Source organism: Macaca thibetana, chromosome 8 (genome assembly GCF_024542745.1).
Source record: "Macaca thibetana thibetana isolate TM-01 chromosome 8, ASM2454274v1, whole genome shotgun sequence".
NCBI lineage: Eukaryota > Metazoa > Chordata > Mammalia > Primates > Cercopithecidae > Macaca > Macaca thibetana.
The window spans coordinates 90,622,707-90,646,962 of record NC_065585.1 but is presented as its reverse complement, the minus strand read 5'-3'; the positions used below and the strand labels follow the sequence as shown (position 1 = coordinate 90,646,962).

At 41.3% G+C, this 24,256-nt stretch overlaps 1 protein-coding gene and 1 pseudogene across 4 annotated transcripts in view; one reads left to right on the top strand and one right to left on the bottom strand.

The window, feature by feature from the left end:
• Positions 1-24,256, bottom strand: part of LYPLA1 (lysophospholipase 1) — a 51,560-nt gene that overhangs the window by 4,605 nt on the left and 22,699 nt on the right. The window contains exons 3-8 of one of the 4 annotated variants that reach the window (XM_050801807.1): positions 14,662-14,727; positions 11,895-11,942; positions 10,865-10,935; positions 4,063-4,136; positions 1,687-1,788; positions 61-237 (exon numbers count right to left, since the gene is read on the bottom strand). In XM_050801807.1, the coding sequence (XP_050657764.1) occupies positions 61-237; positions 1,687-1,788; positions 4,063-4,136; positions 10,865-10,935; positions 11,895-11,942; positions 14,662-14,727 (538 nt within the window). Of the gene's footprint in view, positions 1-60; positions 238-1,686; positions 1,789-4,062; positions 4,137-10,864; positions 10,936-11,894; positions 11,943-13,552; positions 13,720-14,661; positions 14,728-24,256 lie in introns of those variants that run through there. The other 3 variants (XM_050801811.1, XM_050801810.1, XM_050801808.1) reach the window with 3 other exon arrangements.
• LOC126961574 (teratocarcinoma-derived growth factor 1-like) lies at positions 19,166-23,555 on the top strand (annotated as a pseudogene).

The following is a 24,256-nucleotide window of genomic DNA, read 5'->3' as shown; positions in this document are numbered from 1 at the left end:
GAAAATATTACATGAAAAAAGTTGCAAATATGGCGCTGACCACTGCTTCCAGACACCTACCTGTTGACACGAACTGTGCATCATACCTTCATAGGTTTTAAAGGTCACATTGACTGGATTCACCAATGTTTTTAGTTTTTCAACCGTAAGAGAACCAAACATCAGGGGAACTAAAGGGTCACAATCCCCGTGGCACTGGAGAATAGAAATATCTCTATTAGCACCACCGACAGGACCCTGCAAAAAGCAAAAGAAGAAATAGTATTATTTTTGTAAAAGTATAGGACACTATGCCAGGCATTTAAAATTGTACACAAATATGCATATATGTAACATATTAGAAGTTATATTTGGCCAAAAAAATAAAATTTCTTCCATCCATATACTCACAACATCCCTTTATTTGACTTCTATAGGCTGTATGATCACCTTGCTTCACATTATGTTATCTTTCCAATGAATGAGTTCCTTGAAGCAGATTACATATATGCTTTTTTGTTTTGTTTAGTTTTTTTGAGACGGAATCTTGCTCTGTTGCCCAAGCTGGAGTGCAGTGGCATGATCTCGGCTCACTGCAACCTCCGCCTCTCAGGTTCAAGCAATTCTCCTGCCTCAGCCTCCTGAGTAGCTGGGATTACAGGCACATGCCACCACACCCAGCTAATTTGTTTGTATTTTTTAGTAGAGACAGGGTTTCACTGTGTTACCCACAGGATGGTCTCGATCTCCTGACCTTGTGATCCACCCGCCTCAGCCTCCCAAAGTGTTGGGATTACAGGCGTGGGCCACCGCGCCCAGCCAAGCAGATTATATTTTAATCCATCTTTATATTTTCAGCTTTTTTTTTTGTTTGGTTGGTTGTTTTAGTACTTTGAGTTGCTGTTTTATTCAGCTTTTTTTTTTTTTTTTAAAGGCAGGGTCTTGCTCTGTCACCCAGGCTGGAGTGAAGTAGCACAATCGTGGCTCACTGCAATCTCCACCTCCTGGGTTCAGGTGATTCTCATGCCTCAGCCTCCTGAGTAGCTGGGATTGTAGGGGTGCACCACCACGCCCAGCTAATTTTTGTATTTTTAGTAGCTATTGGGGTTTCACTATGTTAGCCAGGCTGGTCTCGAACTCCTGACCTGAGGCGATCCACCTGCCTCAGCCTCCCAAAGTGCTGGGATTACAGGCGTGAGAAACCGCACCTGGCCTAAAAATAAGTATTATTTCTATGTGTTAAAAAGAGTCCTCATTTTCATAAATATCCTAAAATGTATCAAATCCTTCTAAGATTTGTGACAATAAGGTTTCTTTCCAATTCCATTCTATGTACTCCACAATAAAGACAGTATAGCATACAGAGATAAGGCCTAGTAAAACATCACAAAAGTCTAAGAAAATTCTTTTTTAAAAAAGGATGAGTGCTGAGGACTCGGTGATGGTGATGTGTCAGTGTAGTGTCACTGACTGCAGCAAATACATGGCCGTGGAGGTGGGGATGCTGATGGTGGGAAGGCTGTGCATGTGTGGGGACAGGAGGTAGACAGTAACTGTATTTTCTGCTCAGTTTTGCTGTAAATGTAAAACTTCTCCAGAAAATAAAGTTTATTAATAAAAAAAAAACCAAGATGACTTTATCTCCAACATTATCTGCTAGCTACCTTTAGCTCAGTCATCTCATGTTGAGTGCATCAACCAAGTTACCTGTGGAAAGGAAGCCCGAAGTGGAAGCCAGCAACTGAGTGCAGTGACACCTGCTAGTTTCTGCTGCGTGGTAAGGGCAGTATATAAAGATAAAGCTCCTCCCTGAAAAGACAAGCAGGGAAAGTCAATGGAACACACATGCTTGCCCACAGCAATTTAGGGAATTTCTTGTTACTAATGATATCCATAGAAAAATCAAACTCGGTGGCTGATGTCAAATCAAATCAGGCAAAGAGCGGAAATACAAACACACCCCACTGTGTCCTAAAGGACTCGGTTCTACACCAGAGAACATACAGACTTCCTTTCTGACGAGACATAGTTTGTACTATGGGAAACTGCTGCACTTACAACATGCCTTAGGAATATTCTGAATTTATATTTTCTCCTTTGCAGAGTTTAAAGCATAAAATCCAATCTTGTCTTAAATTGGTATTACTTAGTTTTTTCTTTTCTTCTTTTTTTTTTTTTGAGATGGAGTTTCAAACACTCGTTGCCCAGGCGGGAGAGCAATGGTGTGATCTTGGCTCACCACAACCTCCGCCTCCCACGTTCAAGTGATTCTCCTGCCTCAGCCTCCCGAGTAGCTGGAATTACAGGCATGCACCACCACGCCTGGCTACTTTTGTATTTTTAGTAGAGACAGGGTTTCTCCATGTTGGTCAGGCTGGTCTCAAACTCCTAACCTCAGGTGATCCGCCTGCCTTGGCCTCCCAAAGTGTTGGGATTACAGGTGTGAGCCACCGCGCCTGGCCCTTAAATTGGTATTACTTTCTAAATGAGAATTTAAGATAGTAAGAACTATTTAGCAGACAGCTTCAGAGTATCTGCCTACCTAGCTCACAACACCCTGCATTCTGGAAGCTGCACTCCTGCCACCATCCAGGAGCCCCATCACTTTGACCATGCCCATGGGTTACTGCAACACATGAGTACACGAAAGCCTTTCACATCCCAGGCAGTGATGTTCTTTCTCCTGGCACTGTGGAAATGGGATTCGGTGACCACCAGTCACTCTCTGTGTGGCTACACCCATAACATGTAAATTCAAGAGCTGGAAAAGCTATAGGCTGCAAAAGCCAAGATGGCCAACTGTTTATGGAAAGGTAAACGAAGCAGATAAGCAAAGAAACAAGAGATGAGAGATGGTGAGCAAGGCGCGACTGCTTTTCAATTCCTAGCTACTTCCTGAGGCCCTGCCTCATTTTCCTCCGTAGTTTCCTTGATAAGATGCCATAGACTCATCATAGCTTACTCCTTGCTTGAGGTATTGAGCTGTTTTCTATATACTGTAATGAATGAATATCAAATATACAGATTCCCACATGAACTTGTTATTCTGGATCATTATTATTATTATTTTTGAGACAGAGTCTCAGCTCTGTTGTCTAGGCTGAAGTACAGCGGTGCGATTTTTGCTCACTGCAACCTCTGTCTCCTGGGTTCAAGTGATTTTCCTGCCTCAGCCTCCAGAGTAGCTGGGATTACAAGTGCGCCCCACCATGCCCAGCTAATTTTTGTATTTTTAGTAGAGACGGGGTTTCACCGTGTTGGCTGGGCTGGTCTTGAACGCCTGACCTCAGGTGATCTGCCCACCTTGGCTTCCCAAAGTGCTGGGATTACAGGCGTGAGCCACTGCGCCTGGCCTGGATCATTAATTTTTGTCCCTGTGTTTATGTCACAATGTGTATTACAGTATACATTATCTGTAAGTTTCAACAAACACCAAATCAATAACACCTTTTCACTATATTGTATCAACAAATCTTTCTATTGATTCTATCTTCTAAATAAGTTCAGAATTCTGACATCTCCCTAATTAAGGTAATTCGAACACTAAGTTGCTAACTTGGAAGATTTACAGATGAGAAGTTAGAGCATCTGGGGACTGGTTCCACGGCAAACAGCTTACAAGCCGCAAGGTCTGTATGAGGAAGCTGTGTCTGTGGAGGGAATACAGAAAGCAAGGGAAAAAGTACAGAGACGAAGAAAGATGCCAAAAATAAACACCACATATTTATACCTAAAACCTGTAATATGTGAAGGTAAAGGGAAGAAATTCTCTTGTCTTCCACTTTACTGTTCCTATCAGTAGTCTCCTCCTAGAGAAGGGACTCATGCCTTGTGCTTTCAGAGTTCTAATTAATTAAAAGGATACACTGTGTTAACTTAGAAATTTAATTACTTGTGTATTATAGTTATTTTAAGAAGAAATTAATTAGTTCTAGTACATTCAAACTTAAACATTAAAGGTAAGTGTATCAGTCAAGATTTTACAACATCAAAAAAGACTACTCCATAGAAAGGATTAATGCAGCACAGACTTCTAGATAAGTATACTGATGGTACTGACATTCCACTTAAATTTTATCTTACCTGAGAAAACCCTCCCAAAATAATTCTGTTAGAAGGAATGCCATTCTTCACTTCTTGATCAATCAAAGCTTTTACTAAAAACAACATGAAAGTTAGTCAGCAATACTTTCAGAGTTAAGCCCACTGATAAAATTTAAATTAGGAAAAATTAATAATAGAAAAGCACAATTACTTTTAAGGCAGAAATGGTGAAAAATTCAAAGCACTTCATTAAAATACAAAATTAGAATGTATTTTCATATGCCAACAGACAACAATGTGAAAAGGAAATTTAAAAAAAATCCAATTTAAAATAGTCACACATAAAATTAAATAGGAATTAACCAAAGAAGTGAAAGGTCTCTATAACGAAAACTATAAAACACTGATGAAAGAGGACACCAAAAAATGGAAAACAGATTCCATGTTCATGGATAAGAAGAACCAGTAACAATATTGATTGTTATTGTTCATGAATTCTTCTAATCCATGAACATGGAATATTTTTCCCACACTACCCAAAGCAATCTACAGATTCAATGAAATCTCTATGAAAACACCAAAGACAATCTTCACAGAAAGATAAAAACCATCCTAAATATTTATTTTATTTTATTTTATTTTATTTATTTATTTATTTTGAGACAAGTCTCACTGTCACCCAGGCTGGAGAGCAGTGGCGCGATCTCAGCTCACTGCAAGCTCCACCTCCTGGGTTTACGCCATTCTCTTGCCTCAGCCTCCCGAGTAGCTGGGAAGCTGGGACTACAGGCGCCTGCCACCATGCCTGGCTAATTTTTTGTATTTTTAGTAGAGACGGGGTTTCACCATGTTAGCCAAGATGGTCTCGATCTCCTGACCATGATCCACCCACCTTGGCCTCCCAAAGTGCTGGGATTACAGGCAGGAGCCACCGTGCCTGGCCCCCTAAAATTTATATGGACTCACAAATGACTCAGAGTAGCCAAAGCTATCCTAAGCAAAAATAATAGAACTTGAGGAATCACATTACTTTACTTCAAATTATACTACAGAGCTATAGTAACCAAAACTGCATGGTACTGGCATAAGAACAGACACACAGACTAATGGAACAGAACAGAGAACCCAGAAACAAATCCACACACCTACAGTGAATTCATTTTCGACAAAGGTGTCAAGAACATACACTGGGGAAACGACAGTCTCTTCAATAAAAATGGTGCTGGGTAAACTGGATATCCAAATGGAGAAGAATAAAATTAGACCCTATCTCTTGCTGTATACAAAAATAAAATCACAATAAACAATTAAATCTAAGACCTCAAACTATGAAACTGCTACAAGAAAAAATTGGAAAAATCTCCAGGACATTGGTCTGGGCAAAAATTTCTTGAGAAATACCCCACAAGCACATCCACCAAAGCAAAAATGGACAAATGGGATCACATCAAGTTAAAAAGCTTCTGCACAGCAAAGGATACAATCAACAAAGCAAAGAGACAACCCACAGAATGGGAGAAAATATTTGCAAACTACCCATCTGACAAGGGATTAATAACCAGAATATATAAGGAGCTTTAACAACTCTATAGGGAAAAATCTAATAATCTGATCAAAAAAATGGGTCAGGCTGGGCACAGTGGCTCATGCCTATAATCCCAGCCCTTTGGGAGGCCGAGGAGGGCAGGTCACGAGGTCAAGAGATAGAGACCACCCTGACTAACATGGTAAAACCCCATCTCTACTAAAAATAAAAAAATTAGCTGAGCGTGGTGGCACGTGCCTGTAGTCCCAGCTACTCGGGAGGCTGAGGCAGGAGAATCACTTGAACTTGGGAGGCGGAGGTTGCAGTGAGCCAAGATTTCGCCACTGCACACCAGCCTGGCAACAGAGCAAGACTCCATCTCAAACAAAACAAAACAAAACAAAACAAACAACCACCACCAAATGGGCCAGAGATCTTAATAGACATTTCTGAAAAGATGACATAAAAATGGCAAACAGGCATATGAAAAGGTGCCCAACATCACTGATAGCCAGCAAAATGCAAATCAAAGCTACAATTAAGTATCATCTCACCCTAGTTAAAATGTTTTTATTCAAAAGACAGTTAATAACAAATGCTGGTGAAGATGTGGAGAAAAGGGAACCCTCATACACTGTTGGTGGGAAAGTAAATTAGTACAACTACTACGGAGAACACTTTGGAGGTTCCTCAAAAACTAAAAATTGAGCTACCATATGATCCAGCAATCCCACTGGATATATACTCAAAATAAAGTATCTTTCTTTTATCTATATTTGGGTATATATCTTTTGGGATATATACCCAAAAGAAAGGAAATCAGTATACTGAAGAGATATCTGCACTCCCGTGTTTGTTGTAGCACTGTTCCCAATAGCCAAGATTTGGAAGTAATCTATGTGTCCATCAACAGATGACTGGATGAAGAAAATGTGGTACATATACACAATGAAGTAGTATTCAGCCATAAAAAAAGAATGAGATTCAGTCATTTGCAACAACACAGATGGAACTGGATATCATTAAGTGAAATAAGCCAGACACAGAAAGACAAACATTGCATGTTCTCACTTTTTTGTGGGATCTAAAACTAACTGAACTCACAGACACCGAGAGTAGTAGAAGTATGGTTATCAGAGGCTGGAAGGGTAGTGGGGGGCTGGAGGTGAGGTACAGACAGTTAATGGGTACAAAAAAAATAGAGTAAGACCTACTATTTGACAGCACAATAGGGTGACTATAGTCAATAGTAACTTAGTGTACATTTTAAAATAATTTACAAGAGTGTAAATGGATTCTTTGTAACTCAAAGGATAAATGCTTGAGGAGATAGACACCCCATCCTCCATGATGTGCTTATTTCACATTGTATCCCTGTATCAAAACATCTCACATACCCATAAATATGTACACCCACTATGTACCCACAAAAATTGAAAATAAAAAAATAAAATTCCCATTAAATATTTTAACAATAGTTCTTTCTCCCAAGAGATGGATTCTTAAAAAATTAATAGTTAATTCTGCTCATATATATCCCATGTTTCTCTCTTCAATGAACCATAGGCATTCATACCTAAAAGTTGTCATTTTAAAATTGTACGTAGTTAAGTGTTTAAAATCATTCATTCTATTGTTTTAAAAAAATCACAGAATTGGGCAGGCACACAGTGGCTCACGCCTGTAATCCCAGCACTTTGGAAGGCTGAGGCGGGCAGATCAACTTGGGCCAGGAGTTTGAGACCAGCCTGGCCAACATGGTGAAACACCATCTCTACTAAAAATACAAAAATTAGCCGGGCGTGGTGGCACAGACCTGTAGTCTAGCTACTTGGGAGACTGAGGCAGGAGAATCACTTGAACCTGGGAGGTGGAGGTTGCACTGAGCTAAGATTGCGCCACTGCACTCCAGCCTGAGCAAGAGAGCAAGACTCCATCTAAAAAAAAAAAAAAAAAAAAATTACAGAATCAATCTCTTTCGCTCGCGCTCACTCTCTCTGTCTCTCTCTCTCTCAAAACAAGGTCTCACGCTGTTGCCTGACCTCCCAGGCTCAAGCAATCTTCCCACCTCAGACTCTCAAGCAGCTGGGGGGCCACAGATATGTGCCACCACGCCCAGCTAATTTTGTTTATTTTTTGTACAGACTCTTGCCCAGGCTGGTTTTGAACCCCTGGGCTCAAGTGATCCTCCTGCCTCAGCCTCTCAAAGTGCTAGGATTACAGGTATGAGCAACATCCTTTGGCCTCAATCATCTTTCACCTAAGGGTAAGGGCACTATGTACCCCCAACTATGTAACCCGAGCACTGTCTTCTTTGCTCAGTAGCACATTCTCTTTTGTTCTTTCTTTCCTGGCTGAGTCTGATTCTAATTCTCTCCAGTGAGTCATCACTTCATAGAGGAAAGAAGTAACAAGTATTTCATGGGCCAACTCTACTGTTAGGACAGAATTTTTCATTCTGGAACTCATGAGGCCCACGTATCTTCTTCACAGGCCCCAGGTCCTCCCTGTTTTCCACAGCGTCTAACTCTTACTCTCATACTTTTGTTGTCTATTATTTTCAGACAAAATCCTAACTCTAGGATTCTAACTTTAAACTACTTTTTGATAATCCCCTAAGTCAGTGTTGTTGGTTTGACATTCCCAGATATCTCACATCTTTTGAATGTATTTTCACTATTTTAAAGACCTTAAAGAGTTCTTTTAAAACAAAAGGGTTGCACCCAATGGCCTGTGTCTGTAATCCCAGTACTTTTGGGGAGGATCACCTGAGGGTAGGAGTTTCCCACCAGCCTGGACAACATAATGAGAATTCGTCTCTACAAAACAGTTTAAAAATTAGCCAGGCATGGTAGCACATGCCTGTAGTCCCAGCTACTCAGGAGTTGAGGCGGTAGAGTTGCCGGAGACCAGGAATTTTAGGCTGCAGTGAGATATGATCACCAACTGTACTCTAACCTGGGCAATAATCTCTAAATAACAGTCTCTAAACAATAGTCTCTAAATAACTGATACACTATGTAAATAAAAAAATTACCAAAAAGCAGAACAATTCACAGCCAGCCTGTCTCACCATTGCTGTCCACATCCACCTACACCCACCCACACTCAGGAGTCACCAAACAGATTTTCCTGAAAGCAATCCCACTCCTCGCATTATTATACTTGTCAATATTTCAGTACACACGTGTAAAAGAAAAGCACATTCCTGTGCACTTCTTTCTTTCTTTCTTTTTTGAGATGGAGTTTCGCTCTTATTGCCTGTGCTGGAGTGCAACGGTGGGATCTCAGCTCACCGCAGCCTCTACCTCCTGGGTTCAAATGATTCTCCTGGCTCGGCCTCCCAGATAGCTGGGATTACAGGCAGGAACCACCACACCCGGCTAATTTTGTATTTATAATACAGACGGCGTTTCTCCATGTTGGTCAGGCTGATCTCGAACTCCCGACTTCAGGCAATCCGCCTGCCTCCGCCTCCCAAAGTGCTGGTATTACAGGCATGAGCCACTGCGCCCCGCCTCCTGTGCATTTCTTAAAAATAGACACATCCTAGTAAGTTAGCGTTCTGTTTCCCCTCCGAACAAATGGAATTACCATAATCATAAAGGAGATGGACTACTAACCAGAGACCAGACTTTCGAGGTTTTGTAAAGCAGAGCTAATACTTCACAGGGGTGTCAAATGAGGTGCTCCATAAAAAACACCTAGCTTCTAAACAGTTACGTGCTCAATCAGTGGCACCTGTTATTATTACCACACTAAAATTAACAACTTTTTTTTTCTGAGACAGAGTCTCCCTCTGTCGCCCAGGCTGGAGTGCAATGACACAATCTCAGCTCACTGCAACCTCCGCCTACTGGGTTCAAGTGATTCTCCTGCCTCGGCGTACCGAGTAGCTGGGATCATAGGCACCTGCCACCATGCCTGGCTAATTTTTCTGTATTTTTAGTAGAGACGGGGGTTTCATCATGTTGGTCAGGCTTGTCTCGAACTCCTGACCTCAGGTGATCCGCCTGCCTTGGCCTCTCAAAGTACTGGGGTTATAGGCAAGAGTCACCACACTCAGCCACATTTTCACTGTTTCTTATCATTATACTCATTATATCATTATTTTCACTGTTATTCTAAGTCTCTTTAATGAAGACAACTGGCCAAAACTATTTTTTTTTTTTTTTTTTTGAGACGGAGTTTCATTCTTGCTGCCCAAGCCAGAGTACAATGGTGCAATCTCAGCTCACTGAAACCTCTGCCTCCTGGGTTCAAGTGATTCTCCTGCCTCAGCCTTCTGAGTAGCTAGAATTAGAGGCATGTGCCACCATGCCCAGCTAATTTTTTTCAGTAGAAACGGGGTTTCACCATGTTAGCCAGGCTGGTCCCGAACTCCTGACCTCAGATGATCTGCCCACCTCAGCTTCCCAAAGTGCTGGGATTACAGGCATGAACCACCGCGCCTGGCCGGCCCAACCTATTAAACATTCTGTTGTTTTCTCCATTTTTCTACGTAAATCAAAGCAAAACTATTATATGTCTGAGAGAGTTAAAGCTTGATAAATGCAATTTTTCCCCATCCACTTCATCTCCATTGCCCATACTCAAGTGAGTCCATGTGGACCCTGTGGCAAACAAGTAACAGAGTGACCAGAAAGGAAAACAAGCCTGGGCAACATAGGGAGACCCTGTGTCTACAAAAAAAAAAATTAAAAACTGGCTGGGCATGGTGGTGTGCGCCTCTGTGGTCCCAGCCTACTCAGGAGGATGAGGTGGAAGGGTTGCTTGAGTTCAGGAGGTCAACGCTGCAGTGAGCTTTGATCACGCCACTACACTCCAGCCTGGCTGACAGAGCAAGACTCACTCTGGGGTGCAGGGAGTGAAAGGAAGGAAACAGCAGTGCCTCCTGAGATTAGATAAATGTGGAATTTTTTTCTTTTTTTTTCTGAGACGAAGTTTCGCTCTTGTTGCCCAGGCTGGAGTGCAGTGAGGTGACCTCAACTCACTGCAACCTCCACCTCCCAGGTTCAAGCAACTCTCCTGCCTCAGCCTCTCAACTGGCTGGGATTACAGGCGCCAACCACCATGTCCAGTTAATTTTTTGTATTTTTAGTAGAGATGGGGTTTCACCATGCTGGCCAAGCTGGTCTCGAACTCCCGACCTTTAGGTGATCCACCCACCTCCACCTCCCAAAGTACTGGGATTACAGGCGTGAGCCACCGTGCGTGGCCCAAATGTGTAATTTTTAACCAGTACCGATATGATTACTGAATCTACTAAAAGCATTTAAGAACACTTTTGGCTTCATAAACATTTTCTGTACTTACTATTTTCTGCTGCCTGTTTAATCCCAGATTCATCCTCCTGTGAATCTGGTGAAAGCCCAATAATATCAAACCTGTAAAATAAGGCAAAATCTTAAAAGAACCATTTGATTCTAAGAAAATCCATTATTGTAGTAAGTATATTTTACTCCATTCACGGTAGCTTGGATTAAAAGGCTAACCAGAAATATTCTTTTTTATTTTATTTTATGTTGTTTTCCTTTTCTTTTTTTTTTGAGATGAAGTCTCACTCTGTTGCTCAGGCTGAAGTGCAGTGGCATGATCTCAGCTCACTCCAGCCTCCCCCTCCCAGGTTCAAGCGATTCTCCTGTGTCAGTCTCCTGAGTAGCTGGTACTACAGACGTATGCCACCACACCTGGCTAATTTTTGTATTTTTAGTAGAGAAGGGGTTTTGCTGTGTTGGCCAGGCTGGTCTTGAACTCCTGACCTCAGTTATCAGCCTGCCTCGGCCTCCCAAAGTGCTGGGATTACAGGTGTGAGCCACCATGCCTGGCTAAAGTCATCGTTTTTTTAACAGACCTGATGGTAGGAGTCTCAGAGAACAGTTAGGAAAAATCATAGTCTGGAAGTAGCACATAGGAACAAAAAACTGATCCTACTTTCTGACAGTAAAGTGCAGAGGGAATGTGAGGGTATCTTCAGAGGGCTGGAAGGGAAGCGGTTTCCTTAAAAACAACCCAGACAGGCAAGAAATTGGAGGCTGTGGTTTAATAGGGGTCATTCGAATGTTGGGTTACTAAAACCAACAAAGGTTTATCAAGCAGCAGCAGATATTCTCCCACATTATTTTTATTCAAACATTCTCTCCTATTTCTCTACCTGTATGTACAGCTCCTTAAGTTTACCCCTAAATCTAGAGTATAAAAATGTAAATAAAGAAAGGTTAAGGTTAACTATGCAACTTTGCAATTTAAAAAACAGCTAAATAAAAATTGCTGTACACAAAAGCATTTCTGAAAACATTAAATCAGTAATATAATGTTCTTATTGAATAAGTAAATTCTTACTTACCATGAAGGCATAGCCATGTTCATATTTAATGTAACAGGCCTAACAGGCCTACATGGAAAAGAAAAAACAAAACAACAAAATCAGAATAACAACGCATAAGAACTGATAAATTCCATTAATCAAAAACAGATAATTACTTGAGACCTACACAAAACTATATGCTAGTTTTAACATATGAACTGTTTTACTTCATCCACACCTGTACAACTCTGCTTCCCATGCCCCTCCAAATGTGTTCTGAAGACAGAGCAACAGCAACAAAGGACGAAGTCTGACAAATATATTTTCCTTCTCAACACCCTTACTTACTACCTTTGACTTCTCAGACATGAGAAGAGAAACCAGAAACCAAGACAGTTGGAAATGTATAAAATACGAGATTCTGGTATGGGGCTAAGGACAATGAGCGATTTATTACACTGATACCGTAGCATCAATTCTCATATGCTCAGATTACACTTTTGTTAATTTTCTAGTTCTTAGCTATGTACTCGCTTAATTAAGAGACCTCTAAATAAATAAGGGAAATCCAAAATTTGCCTAAATGCCCACTATAGCCAATTCAAGTCTGTGATTAAAAATATGCTAGATAATCAGAATTTGGCTCCATTCAAACAAAAGAAAAATAAACACACTCTAACTACATCTCACCACCTTCCTCCTGATTCATGAAGTCCACCTTAGAGGTTAAAACCGTATTAAAATTTCTTTGAGAATACAAACTTCCCTATGTTGGGAAACAGCCTTCTAAAGCAGTTCAACTTAGGGCAAATATCAATATCCATTCCAATGTAATTAAGAATTCTGGGCCAGGCCGGGCGCGGTGGCTCACGCCTGTAATCCCAGCACTTTGGGAGGCCGAGGCGGGCGGATCACGAGGTCAGGAGATCGAGACCATCCTGGCTAACACGGTGAAACCCCGTCTCTACTAAAAATGCAAAAAATTAGCCGGGCGAGGCGGCGGGCGCCTGTAGTCCCAGCTACTCGGGAGGCTGAGGCAGGAGAATGGCGTGAACCCAGGAGGCGGAGCTTGCAGTGAGCCGAGATCGCGCCATTGCACTCCAGCCTGGGCGACTAAGCGAGACTCTGTTTCAAAAAAAAAAAAAAAGAATTCTGGGCCGGGTGGGGTGGGTCACGCCTGTAATCCCAGCACTTTGGGAGGCCAAGGTGGACGGATCACCTGAGGTCAGGAGTTTGAGACCAGCCCGGCCAACATGGTGAAACCCTGTCTCTATTAAAAACACAAAAAATTAGCCAGGCATGGTGGCAGGTGCCTGTAATTCCAGCTACTCGGGAGGCTGAGGCAGGAGAATCGCTTGAACCCGGGAGGCAGAGGTTGCAGTGAACTGCGATTATGCCACTGCACTCCAGCCTGGGCGACAGAGAGACTGTCTCAAAAAAAAAAAGAAAGAAAGAAAAAGAGTAAAAAGAATTCTGTCTCTTGCTTGAGCAGAATGAGAGGACATAGAGACCCTAGCCGCAGTATTCACTGTAGCTTACAGAGGTAAGACAGACCCTGTATTTCAGGATAAAAAGAGGACGAAATGTTTTCTTAACCAATCTTCTCAGCTATTGTTCTTCTTCCCATTCCCTCTTTCATGTTCATCTATCTGTCCCAACTCTACTGCTACTACCACTTCTGGGAATGAATTACTAACCGATATGAGTATGTCCAATCCCTTCTTGTCTTCTCCATGGTGATTGCTTCTCAGCAACCTTTTGACCTAAATTAAGCGTGTCCAATCATTTGGTTTCCCTGGGCTACATTGGAAGAAGAATTGTCTTGGGCCACACATAAAAATACATTAACACTAACAATAGCTGATGAAGTAAAAAATAAAATTGTATTTAAAAATAGCAAAAAAAAAAATATATATATATATATATATCTCATAACATTTTAAGACAGTTTACTAATTTGTTGTATTGGGCTGCATTCAAAGCTGACCTGGGCCACAGGTTGGACAAGCTTGACCTAATGTGCCAATCTTATTGATCTTCTAAGTTTGCTCAAAACTTACTAATTTCTTTTTGACATCCACAAATATTTTCAGAGCCAGAATTCAAAACCAAACCTATCATATTCCAAAGTCTGTGCTCTTTCCACAGTACATCAACATTGCCCCAAATGATAAAATTAAAGAGTGTTTTCAACATAATAAAGATTTCTCACAAATCTAACAGGTAAATCCCCTTCAGAGATACCCTAGGGATATCCTAGAACTTTATAGATATTTGTACATCTAAAATAATTTTTCTGGGAGGCCAAGGCAGGTAGATCACTTGAGATCAGGCGTTTGAGCCTGGCCAACATGGTGAAACCCTGTCTCTATTAAAAATACAAAAACTAGCTGGGTGTGGTGGCACACACCTGAAATCCCAGCTGCTCTGGAAGCTGAAGCAGGAGAATCACTTGAACCCAGGAGGCGGAGGTTGCAGTGAGCTGAGATCACACCACTGCACTCCAGCCTGGGTGGCAGAGTGAGACTCTGTCTCAAAAATAAATAAATTAATCAATTAAATAATTTTTCTGGTCTTAAGTTCAGCTGACTTCCAAGACAGCAATATTTTAAATTGCTTAACAAAAGAGAAAAAGAGAAAAAATTTAAGAAACATTTTAAAGAAATTCTACTAATCTTTATTTTTAAACAGAATATTTAAAAAATAAAAATTAACTATATTCAAATACTTTTCTGGAAGGATAAAGCAATCACAATTGCTCCTCTCCAGACTCTGAATCACAAGTCTGAAGATCAGAAATACTCACGCATGCGGGCAGATATATTTGATATGTGAACTTCTGATACCTGCAAAGGCTTCTGCCCATCCGTGCCTGGTGGAAAAATCATTTGAATAATGCTATTAGATACTGTTTTAAATTCCAATAAGTTAGTAGCAGAAGAGTACTTTAAAAAACTGTGAAGATAAATGTTGAATCCTAAAAATATGTTTTTTTGTTTGTTTGTTTTGTATTTTTTTTGACGGAGTCTCACTCTGTCGCCCGGGCTGGAGTGCAGTGGCGAGATCTCGGCTCACTGCAAGCTCCGTCTCCTGGGTTCGCACCATTCTCCTGCCTCAGCCTCCTGAGTAGCTGGGACTACAGGCGCCCGCCACCACGTCTGGCTAATGTTTTCTATTTTTTAGTAGAGACGGGGTTTCACCATGTTAGCCAGAATGGTCTTGATCTCCTGACCTTGTGATCCACCCACCTTGGCCTCCCAAAGTGCTGGGATTACAGGCATGAGCCACCGTGCCCAGCCTAAAAATACCTTTAAAATGTGGGCCCTCAATACTATTAAAACAACACCCTGAATCTAAAAACAACCCAACAGCTGTTATTTAAGTTTTACCTAGGGATAAAGATGATTTCTCAGATTTCTGAACAGCAATGTGTGCCCCTTCAGATATTTCCACAGGGCTTCACAACTTCCAAAATATAGATATATTTTTAAAATATCTTTATACAATGTATTTATAAAGTAGGCAAGACAAATAAGATAATTAACATTTTACATAAAGAAACAAAGCCTTGGCTGGGTGCAGTGGCTCACGCCTGTAATCCTAGCACTTTGGGAGAGTGAGGCAGGCAGATCACCTGAGGTCAGGAGTTTGACACCAGCCTGCCCAACATAGTGAAACCCCATCTCTACTAAAAATACAAAAATTAGCCGGGCATGGTGGCGTGTGCCTGTAATTCCAGCTACTCAGGAGGCTGAGGCAGGAGAATCGCTTGAACCCAGGAGGCAGAGGTTGTGGTAAGCCGAGACTGTATCACTGGGCAACAGAGCGAGACTCCATCTCAAAAAAAAAAAGAAAAAGAAAAAGAAAAAAGCCTCAGATAAATAAACTAAATCAGTTGTCTAATATCTCTACATGCTTTCTACACTATTTAAAAACAGTAACTTTCACCCGGGCACAGTGGCTCATGCTTGAAATCCCAGCACTTTGGGAGACTGAAGCAGGCGGATCACTTGAGGTCAGGAATTCAAGACCAGCCCAGCCAACATGGTGAAACCCCGTCTCTACTAAAAATACAAAAACTAGCTAGGCATGGTGGTGCATGCCTGTAATCCCAGCTACTCAGGAGGCTGAGGCAGGAGAATCGCTTGAACGGGGAGACAGAGGTTGCAGTGAGCCGAGACTGCACCACTCCACTCCAGCCTGGGCAACAGAGTAAGACTCCATCTCAAAATAAATAAATAAATAAGTAAATAAAACAAAAACAGTATCTTTGGCTGAGCATAGTGGCTCATGTCTATAATCCCAGCACTTTGAGAGGCTGAGGTAGGAGGACAGCTTGAGACCAGGAGTTCAAGACTAGACTAAACAATATAGTGAGACCCACTCTACAGAAAACTTAAGAAAAAAAATGTTTTTAATCCAGCAACTTTATTTCTTCATGTGTACATGTTCACATACATACATGTTCAAAGTAGAATACAGAAAGATTGAAAAACTATAAATAATCAAATCCTTCTAGCCAAGAATAAACAGGTAATTTTCTGATGCATTTCCTTCGGATTTTTCCCATGCATGTCAATTAAGGAATAGATGCATACAGTTTCCTGCTTATATTTACATTTGGCCACATACTTGATGCTTTTTACATATTATCTCTACCAAAGAATAAAGTACAAGTAATTTCAGCCTTTCTTATAGCAAACAGTCTAGATAAATGTTAATTAATTATTTTTTTGAGACACAGCCTTGCTCTGTTGCCCAGGCTGGAGAGCAGTGGCGCAATCTCAGCTCACTGCAAGCTCCGCCTCCCAGGTTCACGCCATTTTCCTGCCTCAGCCTCCCAAGTAGCTGGGACTACAGGCGCCCACCACCATGCCTGGCTAATTTTTTTTTTGTATTTTTAGTAGAGATGGGGTTTCACCGCGTTAGCCAGGATGGTCTTGATCTCCTGACCTCATGATCCGCCCGCCTCAGCCTCCAAAAGTGCTGGGATTACAGGCATGAGCCACCATGCCCAGTCCCCTGATTAAATACTTTTCTATTAACTATTTTTCTGTTTCAACCCATCTCCCCCAAAGTGTTAGAGACATATAAAAAGATTAATAACAATAGTATTAACTGCAACACTTACATAACATTAAGTATAACCAGGATATTGTATAGGGGTTTTGTGTGTATGCACATATGTATATGTGTAAATAGCTATGTTAAAGACCTTTTTCTGAAAACTAGAAAACATATTAAGAAATTAATGAAAATCTATATAAATGGAAGGATATCCCACTTTCATGGACTAGGGGATGTAATTTTTTTTTTTTTTTTTTTGAGACAAAGTCTGGTTCTGTCGCCCAGGCTGGAGTGCAGTGGCGCGATCTCGGCTCACTGCAAGCTCCACCACCAGGGTTCACACCATTCTCCTGCCTTAGTCTCTTGAGTAGCTGGGACTACAGGCGCCCGCCACCACGCCTGGCTAATTTTTTGTATTTTTAGTAGAAACGGGGTTTCACCGTGTTCGCCAGGATGGTCTCGATCTCCTGACCTTGTGATTTGCCCACCTCAGCCTCCCAAAGTGCTGGGATTACAGGCGTGAGCCACCGTGCCCAGCTGAGATGTAATATTTTAAAGATGGCAGTACTCCTCAAATTGATCTATGGAGTCAATGCAATCTTTATCAGAACACCTGTTGACTTTGCAGATATTAAAACCCAATCTAAAATTTGTATGGAAACTGAAGAGACCCAGAATAACAACAACCACAACAACAACAAATCTTGAAAAAGAACAAAGTTAGAGGACTCACACTTCTCAATCTCAAAAATTCCTACCAAGTAACATTCAGAAAGACTAGTACTAGAGTACAGACAGACATATAAATCAACTGAAAATCCAGAAATAAAATATCACATTTACTGTCAACTTACTTCTGAAACAAATCAACAGGGAAGGAATAGTCTTTTTAACAAATGTAGCTGGGACAAGTGGATATCCACATGTAATACAAAGAAGTTGGACTGCTACCTCATACCAATTGTAAACACTGACCAAAGACCTAAATGTAAGAGATAAAACTATAAAACTAGAAGAAAATATACATAAATCTTTGTGATCTCAGATCTGGCAACTTCTCAGATATAACACCAAAAGCACAACCGACAAGAAATAAATAGATAAATTAGAAATCATCAAAATAAACTGTTGTGTTTCAAAGGACACTATTAAGAAAATGAAAAGACAACTTACATAATGGGAAAAATGTTTGTAAATCATATCTAATTAAGTGTCTAGTATCCATAATAAAAAAAAAAACTGTTAAAACCCACGAACAAAAAGACAACCCAATTAAAAAATATGCAAAAGACTTGTCCAAAGAAGATATACAAATGGTCAAAGAGCACAGGAAAAGATATTGAACATCATTAGTCATTAGGGAAACATAAATCAAAGCCCCAATGAGACATCACTTCATACTCACTAGGACGGCTATCAATATAATGATGAGAGGAATAAATTCTAGTGTTCTGTAGCACTGTTGAGTGAATATGGTTAACTACAATTCAGTGTATATTTTCAAAACACTAGAAGAAAGGATGTTGAATGTTCGCAATGCAAAATGATAAATGTTTGAGGTGATGGATATGCTAATTACCCCGATTTGATCCTTACACATTGTATACATTTATCAAAATATATCACTCAGTATCCCATAAATATGTACAATTATTATGTATCAACTAAAAGTAAAAGAAAAAAATACTTTAAAAAAAACTTCAGCCAGGCATGGTGACTCATGCCTGTAATCCCAGCACTTTGGGAGGCCAAGGCGGCAGATCCCTTGAGGCCAGGAGTTCAAGACCTGCCTGGCCAACATGGTGAAACCCTGTCTCTACTAAACCTACGAAAATAAGCTGGACGTGGTGCGCACCTGTAGTCCCAGCTACTCAGAAGCTGAGGCAGGAGAATGACTTGAACCCGGGAAGCGGAGGTTGCAGTGAGCTGAGATTGTGCCACTGCACTCCAGCCTGGGCGACAGAGTGAGACTCTGTCTCAAAAAAAAAAAAAAAAAAAAAAAAGGAATATACTAAGTGTCATGAATTGTTCACATTAAAAGGGTTACTTTTATGTCATGTGAATTTTACCTCAAATTAAACAAAAAAGACATCTCAATAAAAAAAATAGAAAAAAGACTTGAATAGACATTTCTCCAAAGACTCATGAATGGTTAACATACACATGAAAACATGCTCAACATCATCAGTCATTAGAAAATGCAAACCAAAACCACTGTGAGATACCACTTCATACCCACCGGAATGGCTGTCGCAAAAAAGACAAATAATAGCCAAGTGTTAAAGTGTATGGTGAGAAATCAGAACCCTCATACACTATCGGTAGAAATGTAAATGGTACAGCCACTTTAGAAAACCTTTAGGTTCTCAAAAGATAAATACGAAGTGATCATATCCAGCAATTCTACTCCTAGGTCTATACCCAAGAATATTGAAAAAATATGTCCACTATAGGTGTGGTGGCTCATGCCTGTAATCCCAGCACTCTGGGAGGCTAAGGCAGGAAGACTGCTTGAGCCCAGGAGTTTGAGATCAGCCTGGACAACACAGTGAGACTCTGTCTCTACAGGAAATTTTAAAAAAATTAGTTGGGTGTGACGGCATGCATCTGCGGTCCCAGCTACTCGGAGGAAGGATAGCTTGGGCTTAGGAGGTTGAGGCCCCACTGAGCCAAGATTGTGCCACTGCACTCCATGTGGGGCAAGAGAATGAGATCCTGTCTCAAAAACAAAACACACACACAAAAATACAGACATAAAAACTTGTTCCCAGCACTTCAGGAGGCCGAGGTGGGCAGATCACCTGAGGTCGGGAGTTCGAGACCAGCCTGACCAACACGGAGAATCCCTGTCTCTAGTAAAAATACAAAATTAGCTGGGTGTGGTGGTGCATGCCTGTAATCCCAGCTACTCGGGAGGCTGAGGCAGGATAATCGCTGGAACTTGGGAGGCAGAGGCTACGGTGAGCCGAGATCATGCCACGGCACTCCAGCCTGGGCAACAAGGGTGAAACTCCGTCTCAAAACAAAACAAAAACAAAAAAAACTTGTACACAAATGTTCTTTTATAGCAGTATTACTCAACTCGAAGGTGCAAACAACCCAAATGTACATCAAATGATGGATGAATAAACCAAATGAGGCCAGGCGTGGTGGCTCATACTGTAATCCCAGCACTTTGGGGAGGCCAAGGCTGGCAGATCACCTGAGGTCAGGAGTTCAAGACTAGCCTGGTCAACATAGTGAAACTTCTCTCTAGTAAAAATACAAAAATTAGCCAGGCGTGGTGGCGCATGCCTGTAGTACTCGGGAGACTGAGGTAGAAGAATCATTCGAACTCGGGAGGAAGAGGTTGCAGTGAGCCGAGATCGCACCACTGCACTCCAGCCTGGGCGACAGAGCCAGACTCCATCTCAAATAAAGAGAAAGATAGAATAAAATAAAATGAAGCATAGCCACACAATGGAGTATGATTCAACAATGAAAAGGAAGTACCAACATGCTATAGGATGGATGAGCCTTGAAAACAATGTTAAATGAAAGAAGCCAGTTACAATAGAACACAAATGAAAGAGTATAGGGTTTCTTTTTGAGGCAATGAAAATGTTCTAAAATTGACCGTGGTGATGGTTGCATAACTTATGGTGACTACATCTAAAACCATCGAATTACACACTTTAAATGAGTGAATTGTATGGCATATGAATTATATGTCAATAAAACTGGTACCAAAAATAAAGACAAAGAATGTATGACCGGACCCAATCATGAGGAACCATTAGACAGACTCAAATTGAAAAGTCATTCTACAGAATATGCAGAACTGAAGGCTGTGGCTGTATGCTTTAAAACTATAAAGGAAATGAAAGAAAAACTGACAAACAGTTTCAGATTCAAGACATGACAGCTCAAATGAACACACACTCCTGGAAAGGATCTCAGGCCAGGAAGGAAACAGACACAGTTGAGAAAGCTGGCAAAACTTTAATGGAGTCTGTGGACTGGATATAGTATTTAATCAATGCTCATCTCCTAATTTGGAGTGTTGTATGCTGGTTATGTACAAGTATCCTTGTGCATGGGAAATACACATGAGAGTATTTAGAGGTGATGGGAAATCATGTTTGCAGGTTTATCTCAAGAGTTAAAGACTCATCTATATATACATACATATATATAGAGGGTGGGGGCGTGGACAAGCACACACAGGACTGAGTGCACACACAATGGAACACACACAGTAAAAGATGAACCAAGGAAGCTCCATGACAGCGATATGAGACTTTTTTGTACAAAAAGCACACATTTTATTTTAAAAGTGTGAGTTACAATTGCCACGAAAAGAATAAAATGCCTAGGAATACAGCTAACCAGAAGGTGAAAGATCTCTACAACAAGAATTACAAAATGCTGCTCAAAGTAATCAGAGATGACGCAAACAAGTGAAAATGCATTCCCTGCTCATGGATAAGAAGAATCAATACTGTTAAAATGGCCATACTGCCCAAAGCAATTTACAGATTCAATGCTATTCCTATCAAAACTACCAATGACATTCTTCATGGAATTAGGAAAAAATGTTTTAAAATTCACGTGGAACCAAAAAAAGAGCCCAAACAGACAAGGCAATCCTAAGCAAAAAGAACAAAGCTGGAGGCATCATGTCACCAGCCTTCAAACTATACTACAGGGGTACAATAACCAAAACAGCATGGTACTGGTACAAAAACAGACACATAGACCAATGAAACAGAATAGAGAGCACAGAAATAAGGTCACACACCTACAACTATTTGATACTCAACAAAGCTGACAAAAACAAGCAATGGGAAAAAGGACTCCTCAGTCAATGAAAAGTGCCAGGATAACTGGGAGACCATATGCAGATGATAGAAACTGGACCCCTACCTTACCCCATATACAAAAATCAACTCAAGATGGATTCAAGACTTAAATGTAAAACCCCAAACTATAAAAGCCAGAAAGATGGCCGGGCATGGTGGCTCAGGCTTGTAATCCTAGCACTTTGGGAGGCTGAGGCGGGCGGGTGGATCACGAGGTCAGGAGATTGAGACCATCCTGGCTAACACAGTGAAATCCCATCTCAACCAAAAATACCAAAAATTAGCGAGGTGTGGCGGTGGGCGCCTGTAGTTCCAGCTACTCACGAGGCTGAGGCAGAAGAATGGCATGAATCCAGGAGGCGGAGCTTGCAGTGAGCTGAGATCGCACCACTGCACTCCAGCCTGGGCGACAGAGCGAGACTCCGTCTCAAAAAAACAAAACAAAACAAAAACAAAACAAAACAAAACCCGAAAGACAATCTAGGAAATACCATGTTATTGACATAGGACTTGGCTAAGATTTCATGATGAAGGTGCCAAAAGCAACTGCAATGAAAACAAAAATTGACAAATGAGATCTAATTAAACTATGAAGCTACTGCACAGCAAAAGAAACTATCAACAGCGTAAACAAACATGCTGCAGATTGAAGAAAATATATGCAAACTATGCATCCAACAAAGGTCTAATATCCAGAATCTATAAGGAACTTAAATTTACAAGTAAAATCAAACCACCTAGCTGTTCTGTGGTATAGTCATTCTTTTATTCCTTTACTTTCTTAATAAACTTGCTTCCACTTTACTGTTTAAAAAAATTTTAAAAAAATCAAACAACCCCACTGAAAAGTGGACAGAGAACATGAACAGACACTTTCCAAAAGAAGACAGGCTGGGCATGGTCATGGCTCATGCCTGTAATTCCAGCACTTTGGTCAGCTGAGGCGGGCGGGTCACTTGAGGTCAGGAGTTCGAGACCAACCTGGCCAACATAGTGAAACCCTGTCTCTACTAAAAATACAAAAAGTTAGCAGGGTGTGGTGGTGCGTGCCTGTAGTCCCAGTGGCGCAGGAGAATTGCTTGAACCCAGGAGGTGGAGGTTGCAGTGAGCAGAGATAGCGCCACTGCACTCCAGCCTGGTGACAGAGCAAGACTGTATAAAAAAAAAAAGACATACATGCAGCCAACAAGCATATACATACTCGAGATCATTAATCATTAGAGAAATGCAAATCAAAACCACAACGAGATACCATCTCACAGCAGGTAGAATGGCTATTGTTAAAAAGTCAAAAAAGGTCGTTAAGGGCTGGGCCATGAGGAACTTGCACATCCATCCCAGGGAGACCTGACCTTCAGAGATGACAGCATTCAGCCCCAGGAGGAGCCTGCAATTCGTCCTAGGTCTTCCCAACTTGTGCCGCCCATGGAGATACAGGACAGTAGGGAGTTAAACAGAACCTGCTGTCTGAATGGTGGAACCTGCACGCTGGGGTCCTTTTGTGCCCGCCCTCTCTCCTACGGACGGAACTGTGAGCACGATGTGTGCAAAGAGAATTGTGGGTCTGTGCCCCATGACACCTGGCTGCCCAAGAAGTGTTCCATTTGTAAATGCTGGCACAGTCAGCTCCGCTGCTTTCCTCAGGCATTTATCCACCTGGCTGTGATGGCCTAGTGATGGATGAGCATCTCATGGCTTCCAGGACTCCAGAACTACCACTGTCCACACTGCCACTTTTATGCTAGCTGGCATCTGCTTTTCTATATACAAAGTTACTATTAATCCACATTGACCTATTTACAGAAATATGATTTTAGGTATCATGCAAATTTCATGACCAGTAAAGGCTGCTGCTACAATGTCCTAACTGAAAGATGATCATTTGTTAGTTGCCTTAAAATAATGAATACATTTCCAAAATGATCTCTAACATTTCCTTATAGTACCAACTACTTCTTACCTCTTTGCTCTGCCCTCCCAGAAAACACTACTTCTTTTTTTCAAAAATCAGCCATATCTCCATTGTGCCCAAGTCCAGTGTTTCTTGATACATGTAATTCTACCAAAGCCTTCTTAATATGTTATTTTAAACAACTGAATTATATCTTCAGATTATTAGAGACTAATCCTAATGTGGACCTTAGGATACAGTTTTGAGTAGAGTTGATCAAAATCAATTAAAATAGTCTCTTTAAAAGGAAAGAAAGCAGCCGGGTGCGGTGGCTCACGCCTGTAATCCCAGCGCTTTGGGAGGCCGAAGCAGGCGGATCATGAGGTCAGGAGATTGAGACTATCCTGGCTAACATAGTGAAACCCCGTCTCTACTGAAAATACAAAAAATTAGCCGGGTATGGTGGTGGGTGCCTGTAGTCCCAGCTAACCCGGGAGGCGGAACTTGCAGTGAGCCAAGATCTCGCCACTGTACTCCAGCCTGGGCGACAGAGTCAGACTCGTCCCAAAAAAAAAAAAAAAAAAAAGCCTCTTTAAGGGGAG